Raw genomic sequence first — 21,814 nt, forward strand, 5'->3', positions numbered from 1 at the left:
AACCTAACATGTTGATGTTACCTGCACCAACAAATGAACAATGACAAACAAAATTTCTACGCTGTCAGAAAATAGATTATACAATCATACTTTGTATTAGGGTTCCATGGTGTAATGGGTAGCGTAAGTACAGAGCGTACAGAGTAGTGATGAGAATGAAGTGATCTGTTATGTCAGATGAAACCAGTCTTTAAAGTAAACTCAATTGTTGGTTTACATTGTGAAATGGATAGCAAAATGAGTCTCTTATATCCAGCCTTGGCTGTACCTGAATCTCTTTCTTGCCGACAAAAGAAAGTTAATTTAAAAATAATAATTTTGATAGTCTGATTGTTTTCACTTTGACTCTGAATTCTGTCATCTGAGGGTACCTGCAGCAGCAACTCGTCCAAAAGAACGAACCTCCTCCGCAAACTCAGTGGCACATCCTGGGGTTGGCAACCAAACGACCTTAGAACGGTGTATATTGCCACCCAGAGAAGTCTCGCGGAGTACGCAGCACCAGCATGGGCCCCCTGGCTGGCCCAAACTCACCTCAAATCCCTTGAAACCGCCCAACTGGAAGCAGCCCGCGCCATAACCCACCACCTAAGGTCTACCCCCACCGAAGCAGTCCTACATGAGGCACATCTCACACCCCTCTCATCCCGCCTCAAGTTACAAGCACTTCTTAAGGCGGATGCCTGGAACCAGCTGCCTCCTTCTGATCCCCGACACCGCCTCCTACATGAAAACGTTAAAATGCGTTTGCAAAAGAAGCCAGACTGGCGATCATCGACCCTTCCCCGTCTTACCGCTCTCGAACTCCATACCCCTTGCACATACTCTTCCCATCCCTGCCCACCCTGGCAATTATCCTCAGTGACTGCAAATCGCTGGTCCAAGCTATGGGAAACCCCCATACGCAAGACCCCGCCATTCGGAGACTTCAGGGTGACATCGCCCTTTTCCCTCCGCCTAAGCGACTACAGCTACTGTGGATCCCGGGCCACTGCAACATATGCGGAAACGACCTGGCTGATGCCCTAGCTAAACTTGGCTCGTTAGATGACCAAACCCATACCCCCCCGGACGCAGCCACAAGACGTGCCATCATCCAACGTGAAGATCGCTCCCCCCCCTCCCACCCCCGCCTTTTGGAGACCTACACTACAAAAGTCACAGAGGAAGAACTTGCCCTATCGAAAGGAGACCGCACAGACCTGATTCGTTTCCGCAGTGGACACCACCCCCTGCTCCGCGGTTGGCTCCACCTTGTGGGGAAATCCGACTCGGATCGCTGCCGCTTGTGCGACGAGGAAACAGAGTCGTCTGAACACTTATGGCTCCGCTGTCCGGCCTTAATGACCGAACGCTACCATCGCGGCTTGGGCAACTCCCTGGATGAACTTATCCGTGTTCCAGTGGCAGCTCTAGCGCTGCTGAGGGTAATCCTCAGGCGCCTGAGGTGAAAAAGAAGAAGAAGAAGCAGCAACTCTTTAAAATTAAACCATTCTCCAGTACCTAAACCAATGAAACATTATGTCCCGGGAAATGAGTGTTTGTTGGTTCCATGGTGTAATGGTTAGCACTCTAGACTTTGAATCCATTTATCTGAGTGCTAGTCTTGGTGGAAGCTGACAAGCTTTGCTACCCGCAGGAGCTGAAGCACATTTAAAAGCTGAAATTTCTGTAGTTAAGTTGAAAACCAACCTCATCCTATTTTCATGTAGTATTTCATCCTGAATCCATTGATCTGAGTTTAACTCCAAGACCAACCTTACATAAATGTTACCTGCACCAGTAAAGGAACAATGACAAACAGGAATTCTATGCTATGATAAATTTTATACAATCTTACTTTAAATTGTTATATCCTTGATCTATACTGTAATGGTTAGCACTCTGGCCTCTGAATCCAATAATCCGAGTTCGAGTCTCAGTGGAACCTGTTGTTTTCTTTCTTTGTATGAAGATCTGTGAGGAATAGTCCTGAGTGATATCAGATGAAAACAGCTTTTATAGTAAACTCTATTGTCGCCTCACACTGTGTTTTCAATCGCAATCTGAGTCTCTTAGATCCAGGCTTAACTGTATCTGAATGTTGTTTTTCCCGACAAAGGAAATTGAAGAAGAAGAATAAGAATTTTTGACAGTCTGATGTTTTCACTTTGACTATAAATCCTGTCATCTGATGTTACCTGCAGCAGCAATTCTCTAAAATTAAAACAGGACCTAGAACTAAGCCTCTTGAGGATAAGGCGGTTCAAAAATGTTCTCCTCTCATTCTCTGTACCATTTTATCCTCATTAGGGTCATAGGGGGTGCTGGAGCCTAGCCCAGGTGACTCTGGGCTAGAGGCAGGTGACATCCTGATTAAGTGGCCAGACATTAGACATTCACAGGGCACAAGGAGATGGTCAACCATGCACACTCACATTCATACTTAGAAGTCATACTTTAGAGTGTCCAATCAGCTTGCCGTGTATGGTAATGGGAATGTGTGAGGAAACCAGAGTACCTGGAGAAAATCCACACAGGGCCAGAGTGAACATGCAAACTCCACACAGATGGACAAGACCTGGATTTGAACCCAGGACCCTGGAGGTGTGAGGCCGTCGCACTAACCACACGCTCCACCGGGCCACCTTATGATTCTGAAAATGAATAGATAAATGACCCCTTTGTTAGGGAATGATTTTGTACAGATGTTTGTCTGAATGGTCCCTACATGCTGCGAGTATGAACCATTGAGGTTCAAGACAGTGTTAAAGGTTGATCTGGAGCTGCCCAGAGACAGATAACAAAAGAGTCAGTTTTGGCACATTGTTTTTTATATGTGCATTTATAAATAAATATAAAGTCAATGATACAGATGAGATATAAAGAAGTTAAGTTTGACAACATCAAAAGTGGGGACGGTGAAACAAGTGGGCTTTTTATGAATTCTTAGATGGTGGTCATCCACTGCTTTTGCTCAGCAGTGCTGTACCTTGTGAAGATAGGCAAGGAGGAGCTTATAAACAATGGCGATTTAGGTAAGTAATGCCACTGCTTTTTAGCAAACAAAATGACACTGCTTACTAGCACAGCTATTTTGTGTCACTTACCCATGCACACACACAGATAGACACAAGCATGAGACACTGGGGATTACTGATCTTATGAAGAAGGAGGTGCAATCGGGGAACACTCATATTTGAATGGCTAAAGGAGTACCAACACTGATCAAATTTATATTTTAATTCCTTCTCATATGTTATCTCAACATGCATGTGTCTGCTTTGCTACGATTGGATACTCATGTTAAGAGGCGTGTCTTAGCATATGAATTGCAACCAACACAGATACCTGATACATTTTTAAAACGGGCTGAAGCAGTTCAGAGTGTGAATAAGAGTTTTAAATTGAATATCAACACAGAGTTGTATCCACAGGGTGAAGTGTCAAAATGGCTGTGTGGAAGGTTTTTTTTACTTTAGTCGTCCTGTGCATATTCACACAGGTAAGAAATATTTATTTTATGAAAAAATATATATACTTCAGAAGGTTAATGTGGATTGCTTGAAACCAAGTGTATTCGTTTGCTTCTCGTTGCAGGCTCAAGCTCAAACTGGTATTGTATTTTTCCCTTAAAATATTCCTATCGCCATTTGTGTAATATTACATCCTGAATGTTATCTAATAACACAATAACCAAACAAAATGTGATATAGGACACAAAAATATACTGTGTGGCTAACCAGTTTAACCATCTCTGACAGCATTTTCAGCATCGGTGTTCGCAATAACATCTAGAAGCGCAACTCTCCGATGGAACAGGTATCCTGGAGCCAGTTCATATTTGGTCACCGTGTTCCAAGAAGGCTCGCAAGATGCCCTTGCTTTCACTCAGTTTAGTGAAAACATAGTGATGGGCACTGTCAACTCTCTGTCCCCGAACATCATGTATGACTTCACAGTTAAACCTTTGGATATTAATCAAAATTCACTGAACAATGCAAATGTCCCGTTATTAACAGGTAAGGTTAACATCAGTTTGGGTGTAAGGTGGCAGTTATTATTTTTGAAGAGCAATATTATATGTATTCTTTTCCAAAGTTATTTCTGTGGGATTTTCCCTTATACCTTTAGGTTTACTGACATTCTTAAATTTGATAAAAATGTAGCCTTCCTAATGTAATGAAAAGTATTAATTTGATATGTTTGCATTTATATTAAAGTAGATAATTGTGTCTTCCTCCTCAACGTCTTATATTAATAAAATCCAATTTCCACTCTTACAGCTCCTATGTTGATGGATCCCATCCAAAAAGTCAAGCCAAAAGACAGCCAAGCTTTAATAATTGAGTTTAATTTGGTCAACGGAGCAACTCATTACATTGTAAGGGTCCAGAGTTCTGATGGATTTTTTAGAGAAGACACAGTGTATTCTTCTCCAGCTGAGATCAACTCACTCACACCGTACACCGAGTACACTCTGAGAATAATGGCAGTGAACAGCAGAGGCCGCAACCAGCCGTCTGCCTCTGTGACTGGAAAGACAGGTACAGTTTTCTCATATCTGAGAAGCTTTATTAAATAACAAAAAAATAGGAGTCATATCACACGCTATTGTCATTGATGACATCATACTATATTTTATTGTATAGTAGCATGAAAACATTCACATTCACTTGATACATCCTCAATGTTTGAGTAAATCTCAGTTTTCACCATGCAAGAAATATGACAGCAACCTTTCAGGAATCTCCTGTATTGGTGGAAACTTTACCTGGACCTCTATGTAATACACAAAACAATATTTTGTATTCAGCACAAACATACAGTATCTATGACTTCTAACCTCCACCCTTGCCCAAGGGGTCACATTTAATCTATGGGCAGAGACAGCATCTTCTATTGTCAGTGTGTTTGCAAATCCTGTTAATGGTGCTATCATCTGACAGTATTGCATGTCATACCATGTAGCTGACCTATACCTCTATACATGCGACATGAACAGTGTAAACTAAATTTGATGTCGAAAAATATTTATTTATTTATTATTTTAATAAAAATCTCAATTGTGTCTCTTCTCTCCAGTTTTGGCCCCTCTTCAGCTTGTCACCTCATCTCCCAGTAACAACAGCATTGTTGTATCCTGGGAACCTATTGATAGTGCTATCCAGTACACTGTAGCTCTGTATGAAGTTTTCTCCAATAGGACCATGAAACAAAATACGACCAGCAACAATTTGACATTCTCAGGGCTAGAGTCTGGCTCGCTCTTCATGATCATGGGGTTTGGTTGGGATTCTGAAGAACGAAAGGGAGAGGGAAGTTTGTACATCAACCAGACAACACGTAAGGAATCACATTTACATTATTTATTATCTTAAAGAGTCTTCCTATTATAAAGATGATGCCAATCCAAAATATCGTCAACCAATTCCATATGTTAAGTACTTTGATGTTAACCTGCTCCTGATGATTTTGGTCAGTGGTGAATTTATTTCAGGAGGAAACTAGGGCAACTATGTTCGAGTATGCAGTTATGGCAATTGAAGTCCAGGGATGTTTTATTGTTTCCTTTGTCTACAGGACCACCAATGCCATCTTCTGTTGATGTGTCTGTGTCAATGAACAGTGATAAAGCTGAACTGTGTGTGTCCTGGCAATTAAACCAGGAGGTTTATGGCAACATAGAGTACTATGTGATGAGTGATCAGAGCCTAACTTGTAACACCACATCTAGCCCCTGCATGCTCTCACCTGTGGGCTGTGAACAGGTGCACACTATCCAGGTTGTCGCCTCTAATGACGCCGGGCCAAGCTCCCCATCAGACCCTGTTGAGTTCATCACCTGTGAGTATTAGTGCCCACAGGATACGTATTGTCCCCCTTATCAAGAATGACCACAAAGTAGAATTTTATTGACTCAAGTTGTTTAACCAAATGTGCAACACTATTTGATTTTTTCCAACCTAGTGTAATTGTTGTTGTCTGTCTCTCAGTCCCTTGCCCACCTAAATCTTTAGCTATCGTGGAATCAGCAGAAGCAAACTGCACTCTTTCCTGGGATATTGAGCCCTATGCAGATAGTTACATGGCCTATGTTAAAAAAGGGGACGGCAGTGAGGAGACATGCAGCACAACCAGCAACTACTGCTCCTACCAGTGCCAATGTGGCTACATGTTCCAGTTGTATGTGTTCGCTTACAATCATGCTGGCTCTAGTCCTCAAGGACCTGTTGTCAACTATACAACAGGTCAGTCGAAACTCACAATTCTGTTCCATTTATGTGAATGGTGGATGAGTTTACCCCATGTATTTACCCCTTTGTCAGTGCCCTGTTGTCCAGAAAACGTGTCTGTCTCCTTGGTGAGCACGGAAACTCTGGAGATCACATGGGCAGCGTCTCGTGGAGCAGATCTGTATGAGACTCGGGCAGCGGATATAGCAGAAGTCATCCTGTGCAACGACACTGCACCAGTCTGCGCCCTCTCCGACCTCAGCTGTGATACTGCTTACAGTGTGGTTGTGACCGCTTGCAATGACATGAGTGGCTGTAATCATCAATGCAAAGCTCACACTAAAGACACAGGTAGGACACATACTCTCTAATAGGAATTATAGCATGAACAATACATTTCAAACTTCACGTGCTACTAATTTGATGACAACTGTTTGTGATGTTTTGAATGGTTCCAAGTTTGTGAAACTCCTATAAACTATAAAACCTCAAATACAGAAAATAATTGGTGAAAGTCATCCATCTCTGGTTTAACATGGATAAGCAATATACACTGTTGCACAATTGATATACATGTTTTAACAGTTTAGTTTTAAAGAAGAATAGGTCACTATGTGGCTAAAAGCAGAGCCCTCAAATAACAGTTTTTCCCTTATCAACCATTTAAAATTGATGTTCTTGTAAGAAAACCAGCCTCATTCCTTCAAGGAATTAAAACATGTCTCATGTAGAGCAGACGGCCCTCTGGATTGAGTAGTTAGGGCATCGGCCTCACAGCTCTGGGTTCCTGGGTTCAAATACAGGTCGGCCCACCTGTGTGGAGTTTGCATGTTCTCTCTGGGCCTGCGCGGGTTTTCTCCGGGTACTCCGGTTTCCTCCCACATTCCAAAAATATGCATGGTAGGCTAATTGGACACTCTAAATTGCCCCTAGGTATGAGTGTGAGTGTCAATGGTTGTCCGTCTCCTCGTGTCCTGCGATTGGCTGGCCTCAGGCCCGAAGTCAGCTGGGGGATAGGCTCCAGCACCCCCCATGACCCTTGTGAGGATGAAGCGGTTAAGAAAAATAAATACAATTAACATAATATGTACCTTAAGTAAATGTTGCAAAACATTTGAATTGAATACATTGAAGGCGACTGTATCAAACTCGAGTCAAACACAACTGAACCATATTTAATAAATGTAATGAATGTACCTCTTCGAAACAAGTTAAACCATTGTAACATAATTCTTCACATACTTTTCCCTCATATTATACTATGCTACTCATACCAAACTTTAAAAAAAATCATGTAAAATATAACGTAGAAGTCTTAAAACACCATCTAAAGCAAAATAACTATGTCCATCACTCATGATATCAATGGCTGTAAAGCACCTCTCTATTATTGCTTCCTGGCCAGCTCCCTGCATGCCCATGGATATCCAGCTTAATTCCAAAAACTCTTCCTGTGTCACTGTAAGTTGGAGAGCAGACAATCGTGCTGCCAATTACAGCGTGAGTGCAGTGGGAGATGAAGGCATATATACCTGCACCTCTGGTGGCAGTAGCTGTGATATCACAGATTTGCCCTGTGGGTGCGACTATCAGGTCATGGTCATTGCAACCAGCGCTGCAGGACAGAGTTTACCAAGTTATTCAGAAACACTAGAAACAGGTAAGTAATTCAAACCCTCTTATTAAGGATAATTAAACTGACCCACAATCTTTTATGTAGTTACTGTGTTGAATGGATATAATGAGACTACGAGTGTGTAGAATGTCATTTGCAGTAAAATGCTATATGATTGAAATTTGGAAATACATTTGTCATGGTCACTCTATATATTTTCATTTTCTTCAGAACCCTGTTGCCCAGTCAGCACCAATGCACACCAGGTCAATCAAGCAATGACCAACGTCTCATGGTCTCACGCTAAAGGCGCTTATTCATTTATGACCTCGTTGACGTCATCGCGTGGTCATGCAAGTTGCCACACCCAGGACTCACACTGCCTTATGGGATGCATCACTTGTGGCACAAACTACACCATCACAATGGAAGCTTTTAGCCACAGCGGACGCAGTACTAACTGCACCTATCAGGGCTTTTCATCCAGTGAGTTATCCATGTACGGTCCCGTGTATGGCAGTCATTCAAGGGGAACAGCACATGTAGAAAATCATTTATACATACTTTTACACCTACATAAAATTTCACCAAACATATTTTTTAACTCTGTGATCCAGTGGCCGAGTGGTTATTGCATTAGTCTCACTGTTCTGGGGGTGAGGTTTCGTGTTTGGTTTGCATGTTCTCCCCAGTTTCTCCGGGTATTCCGGTTTTCTCCCACATTCCAAAAACATGCATGGTAGGCTGGTTGAAGATTCCTGGGGATTCCTGGGGTCGAAGGTTCGATCCCAGGTTGGTCCTCACTGTGTGGAGTTTGCATGTTCTACATGGGCTTGTGTGGGTTTTCTCTGGGTACTTGACTTTCCTCCCAAAACACAGAAAGATGCATTGTAGGCTGCTTGAACAATAAAAATAGCCACTAGTTATGAATCTGAGTGTGAATGGTTCTCCGTCGCCTTGTGCCCTGCAATTGGCTGGGCACCGATTCAAGGTGTCCCCTGCCTGGTGCCCATGGTTAGCTGGGATAAGCTCCAGCACCCCCCGTGAGCATAAATGGTTTGGAAAATTATTGAATGAATGAAGGTTGTTGGGTATGGGTTCCTGTGGGGTTTAATTTGGGTCTTTTTTGAAAAGTCTTGGCTTTCTCTTTGTGCTCTTTGTACCTCTTAAGTTTGGTTTTACTTTTGTTTGTTACTTTTTTCCCTGTTTTTTGTAATATTGTTTGTTTTTTGGAGAACACGTTTACGTTTAGGGAGCCCCGGTGGATGAGTGGGTATACACCCACACAAACCAGTGGTTTTGACCTCACTAATTCTGTCTTGCAGGTGCATGTTGTCCATCAGGTTTAAGGGTGTACAAAATGGTTGGAAACTCTTTGCGGTTGCAATGGCGCATCACTAGCGGTAGCCACCGTTACATAGCTGAATTGATGGGAAGTAACAACTACTACAACTGTACAACATCTGCAGGAGAGAGCAGCTGTGCTATTGCAGATGTACAATGTGGTGACATTTATCATGTAACAGTGGCTCCATTCACATCTGAGGACAGCAAAGTCTCATTTTGTGGTCAGAGAATTTACTCAGGTACGGTTACATATTAAAGTATCTATTCTAAACACTCAATAAAGTTGTTGATACTTTTGAGCTTTGTCACTTAAAGTAAATTTGGCTCATTTTTGTTATTTTATCTTTTTCAGTCACTTGCTTAGGGAGTGATGTTGGTACAGGTAAGTGTGATATGTAGTGTCAGCCAGTAGTGTGCCAAGTTATGACGCAATGATGTTAGAGATTTATTCTTGGCTTTGCTATTTCTAAATACATTTTTGTTATTTCATGTTTATCATGAGTATGCTTTAATATTCTCTTATCTTTAAACAGTGATTTACAGAGGCAAGAGAAGTTTGGATGACTCAATGGTAAGTTCTGTAAATACAGTGGTACCTTGAGATACGAGTTTAATGCGTTCCGAGACTGAGTTCGTATGTCGATTTTCTCGTAACTCAAACGAATGTTTCCCATAGAAATGAACTAAAAACAAATTAATTCATTCAAACCCTCTGAAAAAAAACAGGTTGTATTGGATTGGAAAAACATTTTTATTTGTTCGAATTCACCATCTATTAACAAAGTAACAAATAACTGGTTTATTATTACTAAAATGTGTTTCATCGTACTAAAATTATAAGGATATCGCAGGGGGGAGAGAGAGACGGACAGAGAGAGGGGGGCATAACATAAACAAATTTAAATGAATTGGGATTACGATGCAGACACACTCAAAAATAAATTTAATCTAACCTATGTCTAAACTTAATTCGAATTTGTTTGGACATTTTGACACTTTTCTTCTCCGGGTTTGGCTCTATTTGCCCCGCCTCCACCCTGACTTTCAGATGCAGCCTATCAAGGTTTTTTGGATTTTGTATTCCCTTCAAAATAGTCCCAAAATGATGCACAAAAATGTCCTCACAATAGGATAACGCATGACCACTTGCCAACGAGAAGTAGTATATACGCCATTCGCACTGACTAACGGGAAGAAAAAAACACTGAAAAAATGCAACGCTCCAGCCAGTGCTCACAGAGACATTACAAAGAGGGAGTTGCGGGGATAGAGACAGTGCCCATGAAGTTCTTATGAGCAGCCGCTCACGTCCGCTGTATGCTCGTATATCAAAATTTGTCTCGTATCTCAAGATAAATATCTGCTAAAAAATTTACTCGTATCTCAAATTGCTCGTATGTCGGGGCACTCGTATGTCGAGATACCACTCTACATATTGCACGCATATTCTTTTTTAAATCATGTAAATTAGCTTTTTTAGTATGATATTATGTAATTTCATCTATTTTTCTAATCCACAGCCTGCTCTCATATGATGTAACTCAGCATGGCCATTCTCTGCCTTTGGATACATTGACTATATGAGTTTTTATGGCACTTGATCATTTGTTTATGGTCCATGCAGTCCATGCTTGTTATTGTTTTGTGATCTCCATTAAACTATCCTAACCAAAACAAGCGCCTGACACATGTAAATACAAGATCCTAATTATGATAAAGAATAATTGTCTACAAGCAGCAATAGCCTACAGGTTTACCAGCCCTGACACGCACTCACACACCCACATGCACATGCACATGCACCCACACCCACACACACACACAACATCACAGGTGCGAGAACACTTGGGTATAGAAAAAAAAGGAAAAAAAACATGAAGACACAGGATTGTGACACACAAGTTTGAGTTCACTTATAACCAATGAAGACAACCTAATGAACTTTGTCTTACTCTTTTCTTTTTTTACTAAAACACCCCAAATTGTTTGCCTTCATAATTATCTTTATCCATTTTCTCTTTTTATCTCTTCCGCGTGGAACTTACTTTAACCAGTGGCGGGACGTGCATTTCACACCTAGGCCTTCAGTAGTGCTGAATCAATCCAACCCTCAATAACTACGTTATGGCTATAAAACCTTTACTGCGACACATAAAAAACCATCAATAATAACCTCATAAAATTGAAATATTATTTAGGAATATAGCCACATTTTACTCACCAAAAATCATTTTTATTTATAAACAAAATCCATCCTCCTTTCTTTCCTCAAGAAGTACTCTGTCGCACAGATTAGCTGTGCGTTTCACTTCCATCAAGTTTGTATTCGATTTTGAGCTGAAAATGTCTGTTCGACAGAAGCAGTGGAACGGGGATGGTCACCGCCAAACATGCCAATGTGTACAGCTGCCCCATACTCTCACTCAGATTTTTCTGCTAAATGAAGTCAAGGAGATCAGTGGGAGATTTTCCTTCAAAATCATCAATGGCAATCATGACAGTCTGTTCTTAGCCGAGGCAGATCGAAAAGTGGTCCGTTGCTCTGCGTTAAGATGGAGAAACCTGCAAATGGGAAAGTTTTCTGGTATTCCCAAAACTTTGGTTAGGCAAGTCAATTTTACAAATCCAGTGTTGCTCCAAACACCATGTCGATCTGTGGCAAATAACAACCACTGCCAGCAATAAAATTTGCAGTGTTCCTCGGAGCCTGTGAGCCAGGGGTACCGCTCGTAGTTAGTGGACTCAAATTGGCGGACAAATCCTTTTCCCGGTTGTCACAGGCTTGCTAGCTTTGGAGTTGTCCGACCTTTCTTAAGGCTTGCTGGCTCTTGAGGCGACTGTGTAGTTCCCTTCAAAAGCGCCGCACATATCTGGAACTCAATACAAATTAACTTACGTGAACTCCCATCTCTGAACCTCTTCACCTATCATCTTAAAGCCTGGTTGATAGACGAACAAAATTGTGATGCCGGCGCTGTCTAAAAATGTGCTACGTGTGTATGTGCCTAGTGCAGGGGTGTGCAAACTGGTCCTCGAGGGCCGCTGTGGGTGCAGGTTTTTGCTCCAACCGATACAGCACAGACAGTAACCAATGAAATTTCTGCAGAAAACAAGAAACACCTGACTGCAATCCACTGATTGCACTTGTAGGACACCAGATTGGTGAAAAGGTGCCCTCTCCATGGGTTGGAATGAAAACACTGCGGCCCTTTGTGGAATAGTTTGCCCACCCCTGGTCTAGTGTGTGTTATTCTTTATCTTGTACCTACACAAGGGACTAAAGATAGAAATTAGCGGGCAGCTACAATCTTACATGTTTACATTTATATGCTCATTAATATGAATATACATATGTTCATTAATATGTGCTGTACCTTATCAAATCAATCAATCAATTAATGATGTCCAGCATTTATTGAAAAATCCGTCCGGAAAATGGCTTTGAGAGTAAATCTGCAACCAAATCCATTTCTTCTCTTCGATCATCTATTGTGGGTTGACAAAACCGCTATTAAATCAACACAACAACATATTTGCTTGTGCAGATCGCTACAGATACAAATTGTGAGTGCTGGATAGTACACTCTATCACTCGCCAATTATAGTGTTGGAAAATGCTGACGTTTCCCTATGCCTGCGAGAAGGCCTTGGTGTCGCAATCTGATTGGTTAAACAACAGTTTTATCGATACTTATTTTATGCTACTGGGCCTGCAGAACTGATTGTAAAGGCCTCCAGGTAGATTTCTCACCCTGGCAACAAATAATGGCTGAAATGTGATCGGTTAAATGCTTAAATATGAAAACATATCTGGAAGCAGCACAACCAGAGGAAAAGCAATGTCAGGAACCTGACAGACAATTTGGAATTATTTAAGACCCCCACCGGCCTAAAGTTCTACCTAATCTAATCTAATAAGTATTCATGGACAAAATATAATTAACATCAGTTTCCATTTATCACTTAATTTTCCAGGACCAGCTAAGAATCACCGCATAACGTGATTGGAGTCTCATTGAGGAAAAGTATATCTTCAACCCTCAGGACTTATTTAAGAAAATTCACTGCAAATTGAGACAAGCGCTTAGAATTGTCATGACCTTACGATATGGGCAAATGTACTTTCTATTAAAATCCTGTGATAACAAATCTTAAAATGACAGCACTGAATCACTTAATGACTAAAATTAGCTCATCCAGTGATTTTATACATTTAAAGGGGAGAAAATATAATTTTACAGACCCAATGACAAACCTTTTTATAGGAATTACCCCAAGTAGAAAGATCAACATTAACAGGGTTATCATTATCAACTTCTTGTACTCTAGATGAATTAACATCTTTACAATGTTTCACTTAAGATCTTCAAACACAATTTACTTTCTTTAAATAAAAAAAATCCCCACTATTTTGTTTGTTGATCAGTGCACTCATATCATAGGAGCGGCAATCTTATTTCCAATCTAATTCAACAGCCCTAAGACAAACAAAAAATAAAGGCCAAGATGATTGATGTATGCACATCCCTAATATACACCTAACTATTTATTTGTCCCAAATAATTGAGTAGTATTAATTTGATGTTTTCACAAAATTAATGAAATTCTGACTAAGAGAAATGAAATCATGAACTGGGCTAAAAAGATCAATATTTATAAATCTCTGGAATATACCTGTGCAAACCATTGTGATCGATCTACGAATGATAAAGAATCAGAAGTTTCAAATCCGCAAATAATGAAATACATTAATTACCCTGAGAAAAAAAAAGAAAATTCAGCACCAAAAATTGGTGCGTATAAATCACGAACAAAATTCCAACAAAATAAAAAATATTACATTGTTTTGAATTAATAATTTGAAGTTGTTTAGATGTGTTTAGGTTAGGTTAGTTTAGAACTTTATATCATCCCGTATTCGGGAATTTTCTTGGTTGCAGTTGGAAGACAGACACAAGACACACAAGATATTGTAGACTAGCACAAAGAAACCAAACCACGCGACGATTTTTTAAAATGTTTGTTTTGTATGTTTTATATTTTTAAGTTTATGTGTGTGCTTTGTCTGTTTGCCTTCATCCCTAAATTAGCACCTGCCCTTGAGCACGAATACAAAATGTTTTTGCTTGTTTGTTAATAATTTGGATATATTAATAGTTTTCTTATATATTTTTTCTCGTTTTTGTGTTTCTCACGACTTTCATCCAAAATTGGGACTCTTTGATCATTTTTAAAGGGTTTGGATTGAATTGGATTGAATAACTTTCGGGAAATTTCATTGTGACAGTAGCAAGAGGGTGAGAATGCAAATATACAGGAAAGGCATAGTTACCAGTGGCGGGCCGTGCATTTCACACCTGGGCCTTCAGTAGTGCTACGTGTGAATCAATCCAAACCTCAACAAGTATTTTAAGTCTATAAAACCTTTACAGTAGCTACAGCTGCGGCACATATAAAAGAATCAACAATAACCTCAAAATTGTAAATATTATTTCGGAAAATAGACACATTTTACTCAACAAAAAATATTTTTATTTATACACAAAATGCATCCTCCTTTCTTTCCTCAAGAAGATTTCAATTACTGTGTCGTACAGATTACACGTGCGTTTCAGGTCCATCAAGAAGTTCTTTTCTAAAGCCATCAAAGCTAATGCTGAAAGTCGAGTCTGTCCTGTTGTATTTCTGGCATAAGTTTTGATTCTATTTAGGGCTGAAAATGTCCGTTCGACAGAAGCAGTGGACACAAGGATCGTCACTGGCATTGCCAAACACACTAATGTGTACAGCTGCCCCATGCTCTCACTCAGATTTTTCTGCTGAAGGAAGTCAATGAGATCAGTGGGATATTTTCCTGCAAAATCATCCATGGCATACATTACAATCAGTTCTGTTCTTAGCCGAGGCAGATCAAAAAGTGTTCTTTAGGTAAAACACGAAAAACAAATAAGAGTGGACAGAGCTACTGCCACTGGCTGCCGCGTGACGGCGCCATCTTGGTAAAAAAATAGTTTTTTTTCAAGACTGTGGAACCAATTATAGAATTTTCATGTAAAATGCTGCTCTACTTATGGAAAATCCAAATTACAAAGATCCGGTACCAATTAATTACGTAAATTGAGGTACCAATGTATCGAGTTTATTTTTTTTATGCTTTCTATGCAAAGGTGAAGTTATTACAAGTTCTGGTGCATTAGGTGTTGCACACTTTATTTTGGTTATAAGGTTATAACAAGTTGCATGCATATAGAAATAAATCAAAGTTGTGTGTAAGGAATCTCATTAAAGTATTATTTTATATTTTGCTTCAAAATATTTAGTGTGTCACTACCCCCACAGCTGAGTGCTGGTCTGAAAATGTCCATATGACTCTAGAGTGAGTGCAAATTTACTTTAAATTAAGCAAAAACATACTATGTTATCAGATTTTGCTCCCTTATCAGAAGCTTATTTTGTTAGATGTGTCTGTCAGTTTTTACTACTTTGTCATATTATGCTACCACAATTTTCCCATATTTGTGTTAATTATAGTTATAACCGCGGTCTAGTGATGAAGTGGTTAGCGCATCGGCCTCACAGTTATGGGGTCAAGGGTTCGATCCTTGGTCAATCCTAACTGTGGAGTTTGCATGTTCCCCATGGGCTTGTGTGGGTTTTCTCCGGGTACTCCGGTTTCCTCCCACATTCCAAAAACATGCATGGTGGACTGGTTGAACACTGCAAATTGCCCAGTATGAGTGAGTGGGAGTGTTAATGGTTGTCTGTCTCCTTGTACCCTACGATTGGCTGGCCACTAATTTAGGGTGTCTTCCGCCTCGTGCCTGTAGTTAGCTGGGATAGGATCCTGCACCCCCCACAACCCTTGTGAGGATAAGTGGTTCAGAAAATGAATGGTATGAATAGTTATGACCTTTGCAGTAATGTTACTATGTTAACACATCTGTTAATGAGGCTGCATATTTTGAAGGTTACTCTGCATTGCATTAGTAGATGGATGATATTCAGCTTAATACCCTTGTGACATTGATAACAGCAAGATCGGATGCATGTTCAATTGTTACCTTTCGTTTCCTGTTGATCCCATTCCACCCTACCACATATATCGTGTTAAGTGCTCTAGTGAAACAACTGCAGCAGTTTTCAGTTTCTCAAAGATAGTGTCAAAAATTATTTGATTGTGATAATTGCCCCATAAACAATGCACATACAGTGCACGCACATACATAGCTCATATGATGTGGTAACCCTTTATTTTTGTGATAAAGATCCGTTTTACCATATGACCCACATGCATGCAGGCTATCGAGTTATCAAACATGGAATATATACTTTTTGTTCAAATCAATTACTTAACAACTTTATCTTGCTGTTAAGGGAGGAGTGTTTTCTACAGGAGCAAAGCAAACATGATATTAATCAGAGTACCGATTCCCAAGTTTTTTCAATATACTTTGGTTTCAGTAGCACTTGTTTCCTTCACTATGGTGGCCCCTCTCACCCATTAATCGTTTTGGTTCGGGTTGTTCACTATATTCTCTCATTGTTGTTGAGATGAAAAGGAGACTCAAAACATTGCATAGTATGATGTTTCAGAATGCTTTTAATGGGTAAAAAAAGAGTCTTTTAACAGTTTTCTTCTTTTAACACATACTTGTGTTGGTAGGTCACTAGACGTCTTTAGGCGAATGGATGTTTCGCCGAACGTTCATTCAGCCGAATGAACGTTCGGCGAAACGTCCATTCGACGACCTGTCCGTCTGTCAAACGTCCGTCGGCGAAACGTCTTTAGGCGAATCATCCAGTCATGGCTTTTGGTACTCGGAAAAGCAGCAAAAATACAAAACGAGCAAGAATGGACGGAGCTACGATCAATGTTGGTCATAAACCTGAACCGACCTGTAGGTAGACAAGGTCATTGTCCTTAACCGGGCCCCCTGTTTCCAAGACAATATAAGAATATGGTTGAACTTTTTTTTGTTAAAATCATTCTGCACATAAAATTTTCTGTACCTTGCTAGATCTTTAGTTGCATCTTTAAGTCAAGGAAACCAATGCAGCACTCATACCACATATTGCTGCGTTATTATACAAAATGAAACATTAAAGTTTTACACATATAAACAACAATTTCAAACGAACTACAACAACCCAGTTCCCAAAATGCAGTGGCGGGCGGTGCATTTTCTGGTAGCGCCTTCAACGTATCAATCCAACCCTCAAAAACTATTTTATGGCTATAAAACCTCTACTGCAGCTACAGCTGCAACACATAAAAAATAATCAATAAATTAATGCACAAAAATGGGGTAAAATCCACTTCTTAGCAGCATTTCATGATTAAATACAAATACTGGAGCTTTTCAGACATTAAAACCAGGCCAGGGGGTGATTTTCCCGGGAAACGACAGCGATGAACGTCAATGGCGTACGGGCAAACATTGCCCGAAAATGGGGTAAAATCCAGCCGAAAACAGCATTTATTGATTAAATACAAATACTGGAGCTTTTTAGACATCAGAACTGGGCCCGGAGTATCATTTCCCCGGTAAAAAGACAGCGATGAACGTCGATACGTCCATACATGAAATGACAAAAAAAATGCACTAAAATACTAAAATTAGGTAAAATCCACTTCCTAGCATCATTTATTGATTGAATACAAATACTGGAGCTTTTGAGACATTACAACCAGGCCAGGGGGGTGATTTTTCCCGGGAAAAGACAGCGATGGACGTCAATGGTGAAACGACAAAAATTAAACTGGGGTAAAATCCACTTCCTAGCAGCATTTTGTGATTAAATACAAACACTGGAGCTTAAATACAAACACTGGAGCTTTTCAGATATCAGAACTTGGCCCACAATTGAAATATTATTTAGGAATATGGCCATATTTTACTCACCAAAAATCCTTTTTACACAATATCCATCCTCCTTTCTTTCTTCCTTCTTTCCTATCGCCATCGAAGCTAATGATGAAAGTCGAGCCTGTCCTGTCATATTTCTGGCATAGTCCGTTTTGAAAATGGCTTTAAATCTAAACAACAATATACTATTTGCTTGTGTAGCAAAGTTAGCACACTGAAAGTGCCGCACACACCATATTCCCGGCTGTAACAGGCTTGCTAGCTTCGGAGTTGACCGCCCTTTCTTAATGATGTCCATTTTTTGTCTGGAAAAGTCAGTCTGGAAAATAGCTTTGTGAGAGAAATCTGCAACAGAATTCATTTGTTTTTGCCACTGTCGGCCATGTGGGTGGAGTTTGCGATCTCTGGCTGCTTTGGCCCGCCTACTAGCCAATCATAGTTTGTGAAAGCAATGACATGTCCCAGCCAACAAAATGCTAATGCCTATGAAAAATCATTGTGGGGTTGCCAACTCGAAATCTGATTGGTTAAAAGCAACAGTCTAGTTTAATGCAGCAGAGCCCGCAAGAACTGATTGTGAAGGCTTTGAGGCAGATCTGATCTGGCAACAAATAATGGCTGAAATGTGATTGGTTAAATGCTTCATTATGAAAACACACATCTGGAAGCAGTGCAACCAGGGGGGAAAGCAATGAAAGGAAGCTAACAGACCATTTGGAATAATAAGTATTGATGGACAAAATATAATATGATTCAGATATTTCTTAGGCCAGCAGGGAAGGCCTTGAAGGCCCTGACGGCCCGCCACTGCCAAAATGTTTCATGGATGCATGGTTGGCTTGTTGAACACTCTAAATCAGGGGTCCCCAAACTTTTCCCTGTGAGGGCTACACAACTTTTCCATTCTCTGATGGGGGGCCGGTCTCAGTTTGTAACAGAAAAAGTGTGACGATCGTAGGGGAGCTTAAATTTTTTATTGAATTCCAGAAAGCCACACAGGACCAAATTAGTTTAGTAGGTGGAATCAGCTTGTCGTGACCATCATTTATATGCACCAAAATATTTTCGTGGTGATGCGCTTTCTTGCAGTCCCTGACTCCTCACAGATCATAGATGGGAAATCACTGTCAAGTACATTCATTGTGGTAAATTGGACTGAGGTTCCCTCTGCGGAGCATTACCTGCTGCAGGTGAGATCAGAGGACGATGCCCAAACCTTTAACCTGACCACCACTGGACTTTCTGCCGTGGTGGGGAACTTGATCCCCTTTACCAACTACGACTGCTACATCTACACCGTCAACCATGCAGGAATGGGCAAGAGAAGCAAAGTGAGGACCATTACCACATGTAAGTCACGTGTTCAGCACTCTTTGAAATTATGAAATGTGTTTACTATCAGCTTTAATTATACTAATGTCAATCCCGTATTTTTTCTATTGTGGCAACAATCAATTTTAGCTAATTAATCATATATTTAAGTGAAACTCATTGTAGTGGGAGAAGGAAAAGCTTTTTATGACAATTTGACATCTTTAATTCATATTCATCACAATTCAGTGTGTGTGTGCGTGTGCGTGCGCGTGTGCGTGCGCGTAAAAATCCGTAAAATCTTTCATGGTCTGAAGCTCCTGCCCTATTTTCCTGACAGCTTGCATCACATCTTCAATGTTGACGTGATCTCCAGACTCCGCCTCTCGGTGTTCCAGCAAAATGCCCTGTTGATCACGTCCGACAACAGACACCACCTAGCACAAAACCCTCTCCCAAGATGTTCCCCTTGAAGCCCTTTTCAAAGGCTCTGAGGCCATTCCGCCACACTCCCGTACGGAGAAACGCCAGGAGGCCCAGACTAGCAGCTAGCTACCAGCTATTTGTGTGTACCAAATTTGTCATTTTTAAAGAACTGAATTACATTTAGTCCATAACCAACACCAAATCTAACCTTGACAGTTGATTTACTGGTAATTGATCAATTTTGTTGAAACAAAATATCAAATGAAAATGTGTCACTCATATCACCAATGATCAAATAGACTAAAGTCATTTTCGAAAACAGACGTGTCCATCATTTGTCCCAGCTGACTCCATTTGGTTGAAAGCAGCCAAATAATTGTGAGTTTATTAGTTCACAGTGAAGGATTGCAGTCCAGTGATTGCTCTGCCCAAGATCAATGCATGGATATCATGTGTACCTTCATAAGTGTTGACGGCCTCCAAGTTCATAACGTGGCGAATGATGTGGTACTCGTCTGCGATGCCGTTTCCCCCCAGCATGTAAGTCAGTCAGTCAACCAGTTCGCGAAAGTTCAAAAAAGAAACTTTCAAAAACAAGACAACACAAGTGAAGAACTGAAGTTTGAATGCACAAATTATATTTGTGCAGATTTCCTTTGTCTTTCTAGTACTCAAATATGTATCTGAAAACTAGGAGAACAATTGGCAATGTCATGTACAAGTTAAAACACGCATGTCTTGGCAATGACGAGCGTTATGAAGGAACCAAATTCAGGGAAACGGTAAAAACTTGGGAGTGCTATACACAAAACTTTCATTACTTAAGGGCAGAAATCTTCAGAAAATAACAAAGACGGCATAAAATAATAAAATCAAACCTGACGTGGAAAGACATGGGGGAACGGGGAACATGGCATGGAAACTTGACATGAATCAAACAAGGTAGACAATCCGACAATCCACAAACACATGGGGTTTAAATAGACAGACAAGGGCTGATTATCAATCACACGCAGCTGGTTTCAAGAGGAAAGGAAGCCCGGAGGGACACAAGAGCCGAAAAGCACACACAAACTCTAACAAGACATGACAGTGCCTTATCAAATACCTTCAAATACTGTCAATTTTGGACAAATAGTATGTAGATAGTGGAAAATGCAGGATGTATAAAGACGTACCTGTAATTGTCTCCTTGTAGTGATGCAGCCCCCGGTGGGTGTCACAGTAACCCAAATGAGCCGAAACACAGCAAAGGTGATGTGGCTGCCCATAGAAGATGTTCTTTTGTACCACATAGAGGTCCAGAATACTGATGAACCCAAGAATAAAAAAATGTTGTACAGCATTTCTGGCACCAGCTTGGATCTGGATAACCTCCTTCCATGTTCCACGTATAAATATCAATATCGTCATATGAAGTAGGGTTAGCAAATAACGACAAAAATATAGTATAAGGAGTGAACAGCCTTTGACTTGCGACAAAATTATGGCATACAGGGTACATAGAGCGGTTAAGAGTAAAAGAATTTAAACACAATATGTTGAACATGTAAGAGATGGGATCCATGGGATTACAGAAGTAGGGGGACATAATAGTTGCGAAATAACTAGAAAAACAACAAAATTAGGGAACACCATGAATGAGGAGGGTATTGAGACCAGGTAAGGAAAGGGGTCGGGGGCACGGCCGACGTGAATAAGAGGTGGTAGCTAGATCGTTTATAATTCAGCCAAAGATTGAGTGGGAACTAAAATGGAGGGGGACTTCGTTACAGAGGACGACAACGGCGACGCAAGGCAAGGTGAGGTAAGGGGAAGAACTAGGAAGCGACAAGATGAAACACAAAGAGGAAGATTAAGGAAAAGACAAAGAGGGATGGAGGTGACCACGGTTTGCCCTCCGCATATAGCTTCCAATGAAGAGGTAGAGAATTCAAAAGCTGGGCCAACCACGAGTGCAGGAAGTGGGGATGCTACGCAAGCAACACAAACGGACAATGAAGGAAACAGTGCAGCTCTAGACTCGCGAGACA

General features: G+C 40.6%; 1 protein-coding gene and 1 long non-coding RNA gene across 3 annotated transcripts; one reads left to right on the top strand and one right to left on the bottom strand.

Moving 5' to 3' along the window:
* The first annotated feature begins 1,205 nt into the window (after positions 1-1,205).
* Positions 1,206-10,886, top strand: LOC144079373 (fibronectin type III domain-containing protein 7-like). 2 transcript variants are annotated; one of them, XM_077608102.1, is made up of 15 exons: positions 1,206-3,017; positions 3,417-3,484; positions 3,580-3,595; positions 3,744-4,001; positions 4,266-4,526; positions 5,065-5,325; positions 5,563-5,826; positions 5,976-6,230; positions 6,309-6,566; positions 7,621-7,875; positions 8,062-8,316; positions 9,156-9,416; positions 9,530-9,559; positions 9,711-9,748; positions 10,698-10,886. In XM_077608102.1, the coding sequence occupies exons 2-15, from the start codon at positions 3,431-3,433 to the stop codon at positions 10,710-10,712; spliced, it is 2,481 nt and encodes an 826-aa protein (XP_077464228.1). In that variant the 5' UTR covers positions 1,206-3,017; positions 3,417-3,430; the 3' UTR covers positions 10,713-10,886. The 2 variants fall into 2 exon arrangements, with proteins under 2 accessions (XP_077464228.1, XP_077464227.1); XM_077608101.1 differs by lacking the exon at positions 1,206-3,017 and having other exon boundaries at positions 3,032-3,484; positions 10,698-10,885.
* On the bottom strand, positions 4,709-21,181 carry LOC144079374 (uncharacterized). Its single transcript, XR_013301508.1, has 3 exons — positions 20,960-21,181; positions 5,734-5,808; positions 4,709-5,277 (listed from the first exon to the last, which is right to left on the bottom strand). It is a non-coding gene; the product is annotated as an uncharacterized LOC144079374 (long non-coding RNA).
* Positions 21,182-21,814: the final 633 nt, after the last annotated feature.

The sequence above is a fragment of the Stigmatopora argus genome, chromosome 8 (genome assembly GCF_051989625.1).
Source record: "Stigmatopora argus isolate UIUO_Sarg chromosome 8, RoL_Sarg_1.0, whole genome shotgun sequence".
In the NCBI taxonomy this organism is placed as follows: domain Eukaryota; kingdom Metazoa; phylum Chordata; class Actinopteri; order Syngnathiformes; family Syngnathidae; genus Stigmatopora; species Stigmatopora argus.

Excerpts from the sequence above, each read along its gene's own strand:
- LOC144079373 (XM_077608102.1), top strand. The coding sequence starts at position 3,431 with ATGGCTGTGTGGAAGGTTTTTTTTACTTTAGTCGTCCTGTGCATATTC. Across the intron at positions 5,827-5,975 it reads CCCTGTTGAGTTCATCACCT|TCCCTTGCCCACCTAAATCT; the intron begins GTGAGTATTAGT and ends TCTGTCTCTCAG. Across the intron at positions 9,417-9,529 it reads TGGTCAGAGAATTTACTCAG|TCACTTGCTTAGGGAGTGAT; the intron begins GTACGGTTACAT and ends TATCTTTTTCAG.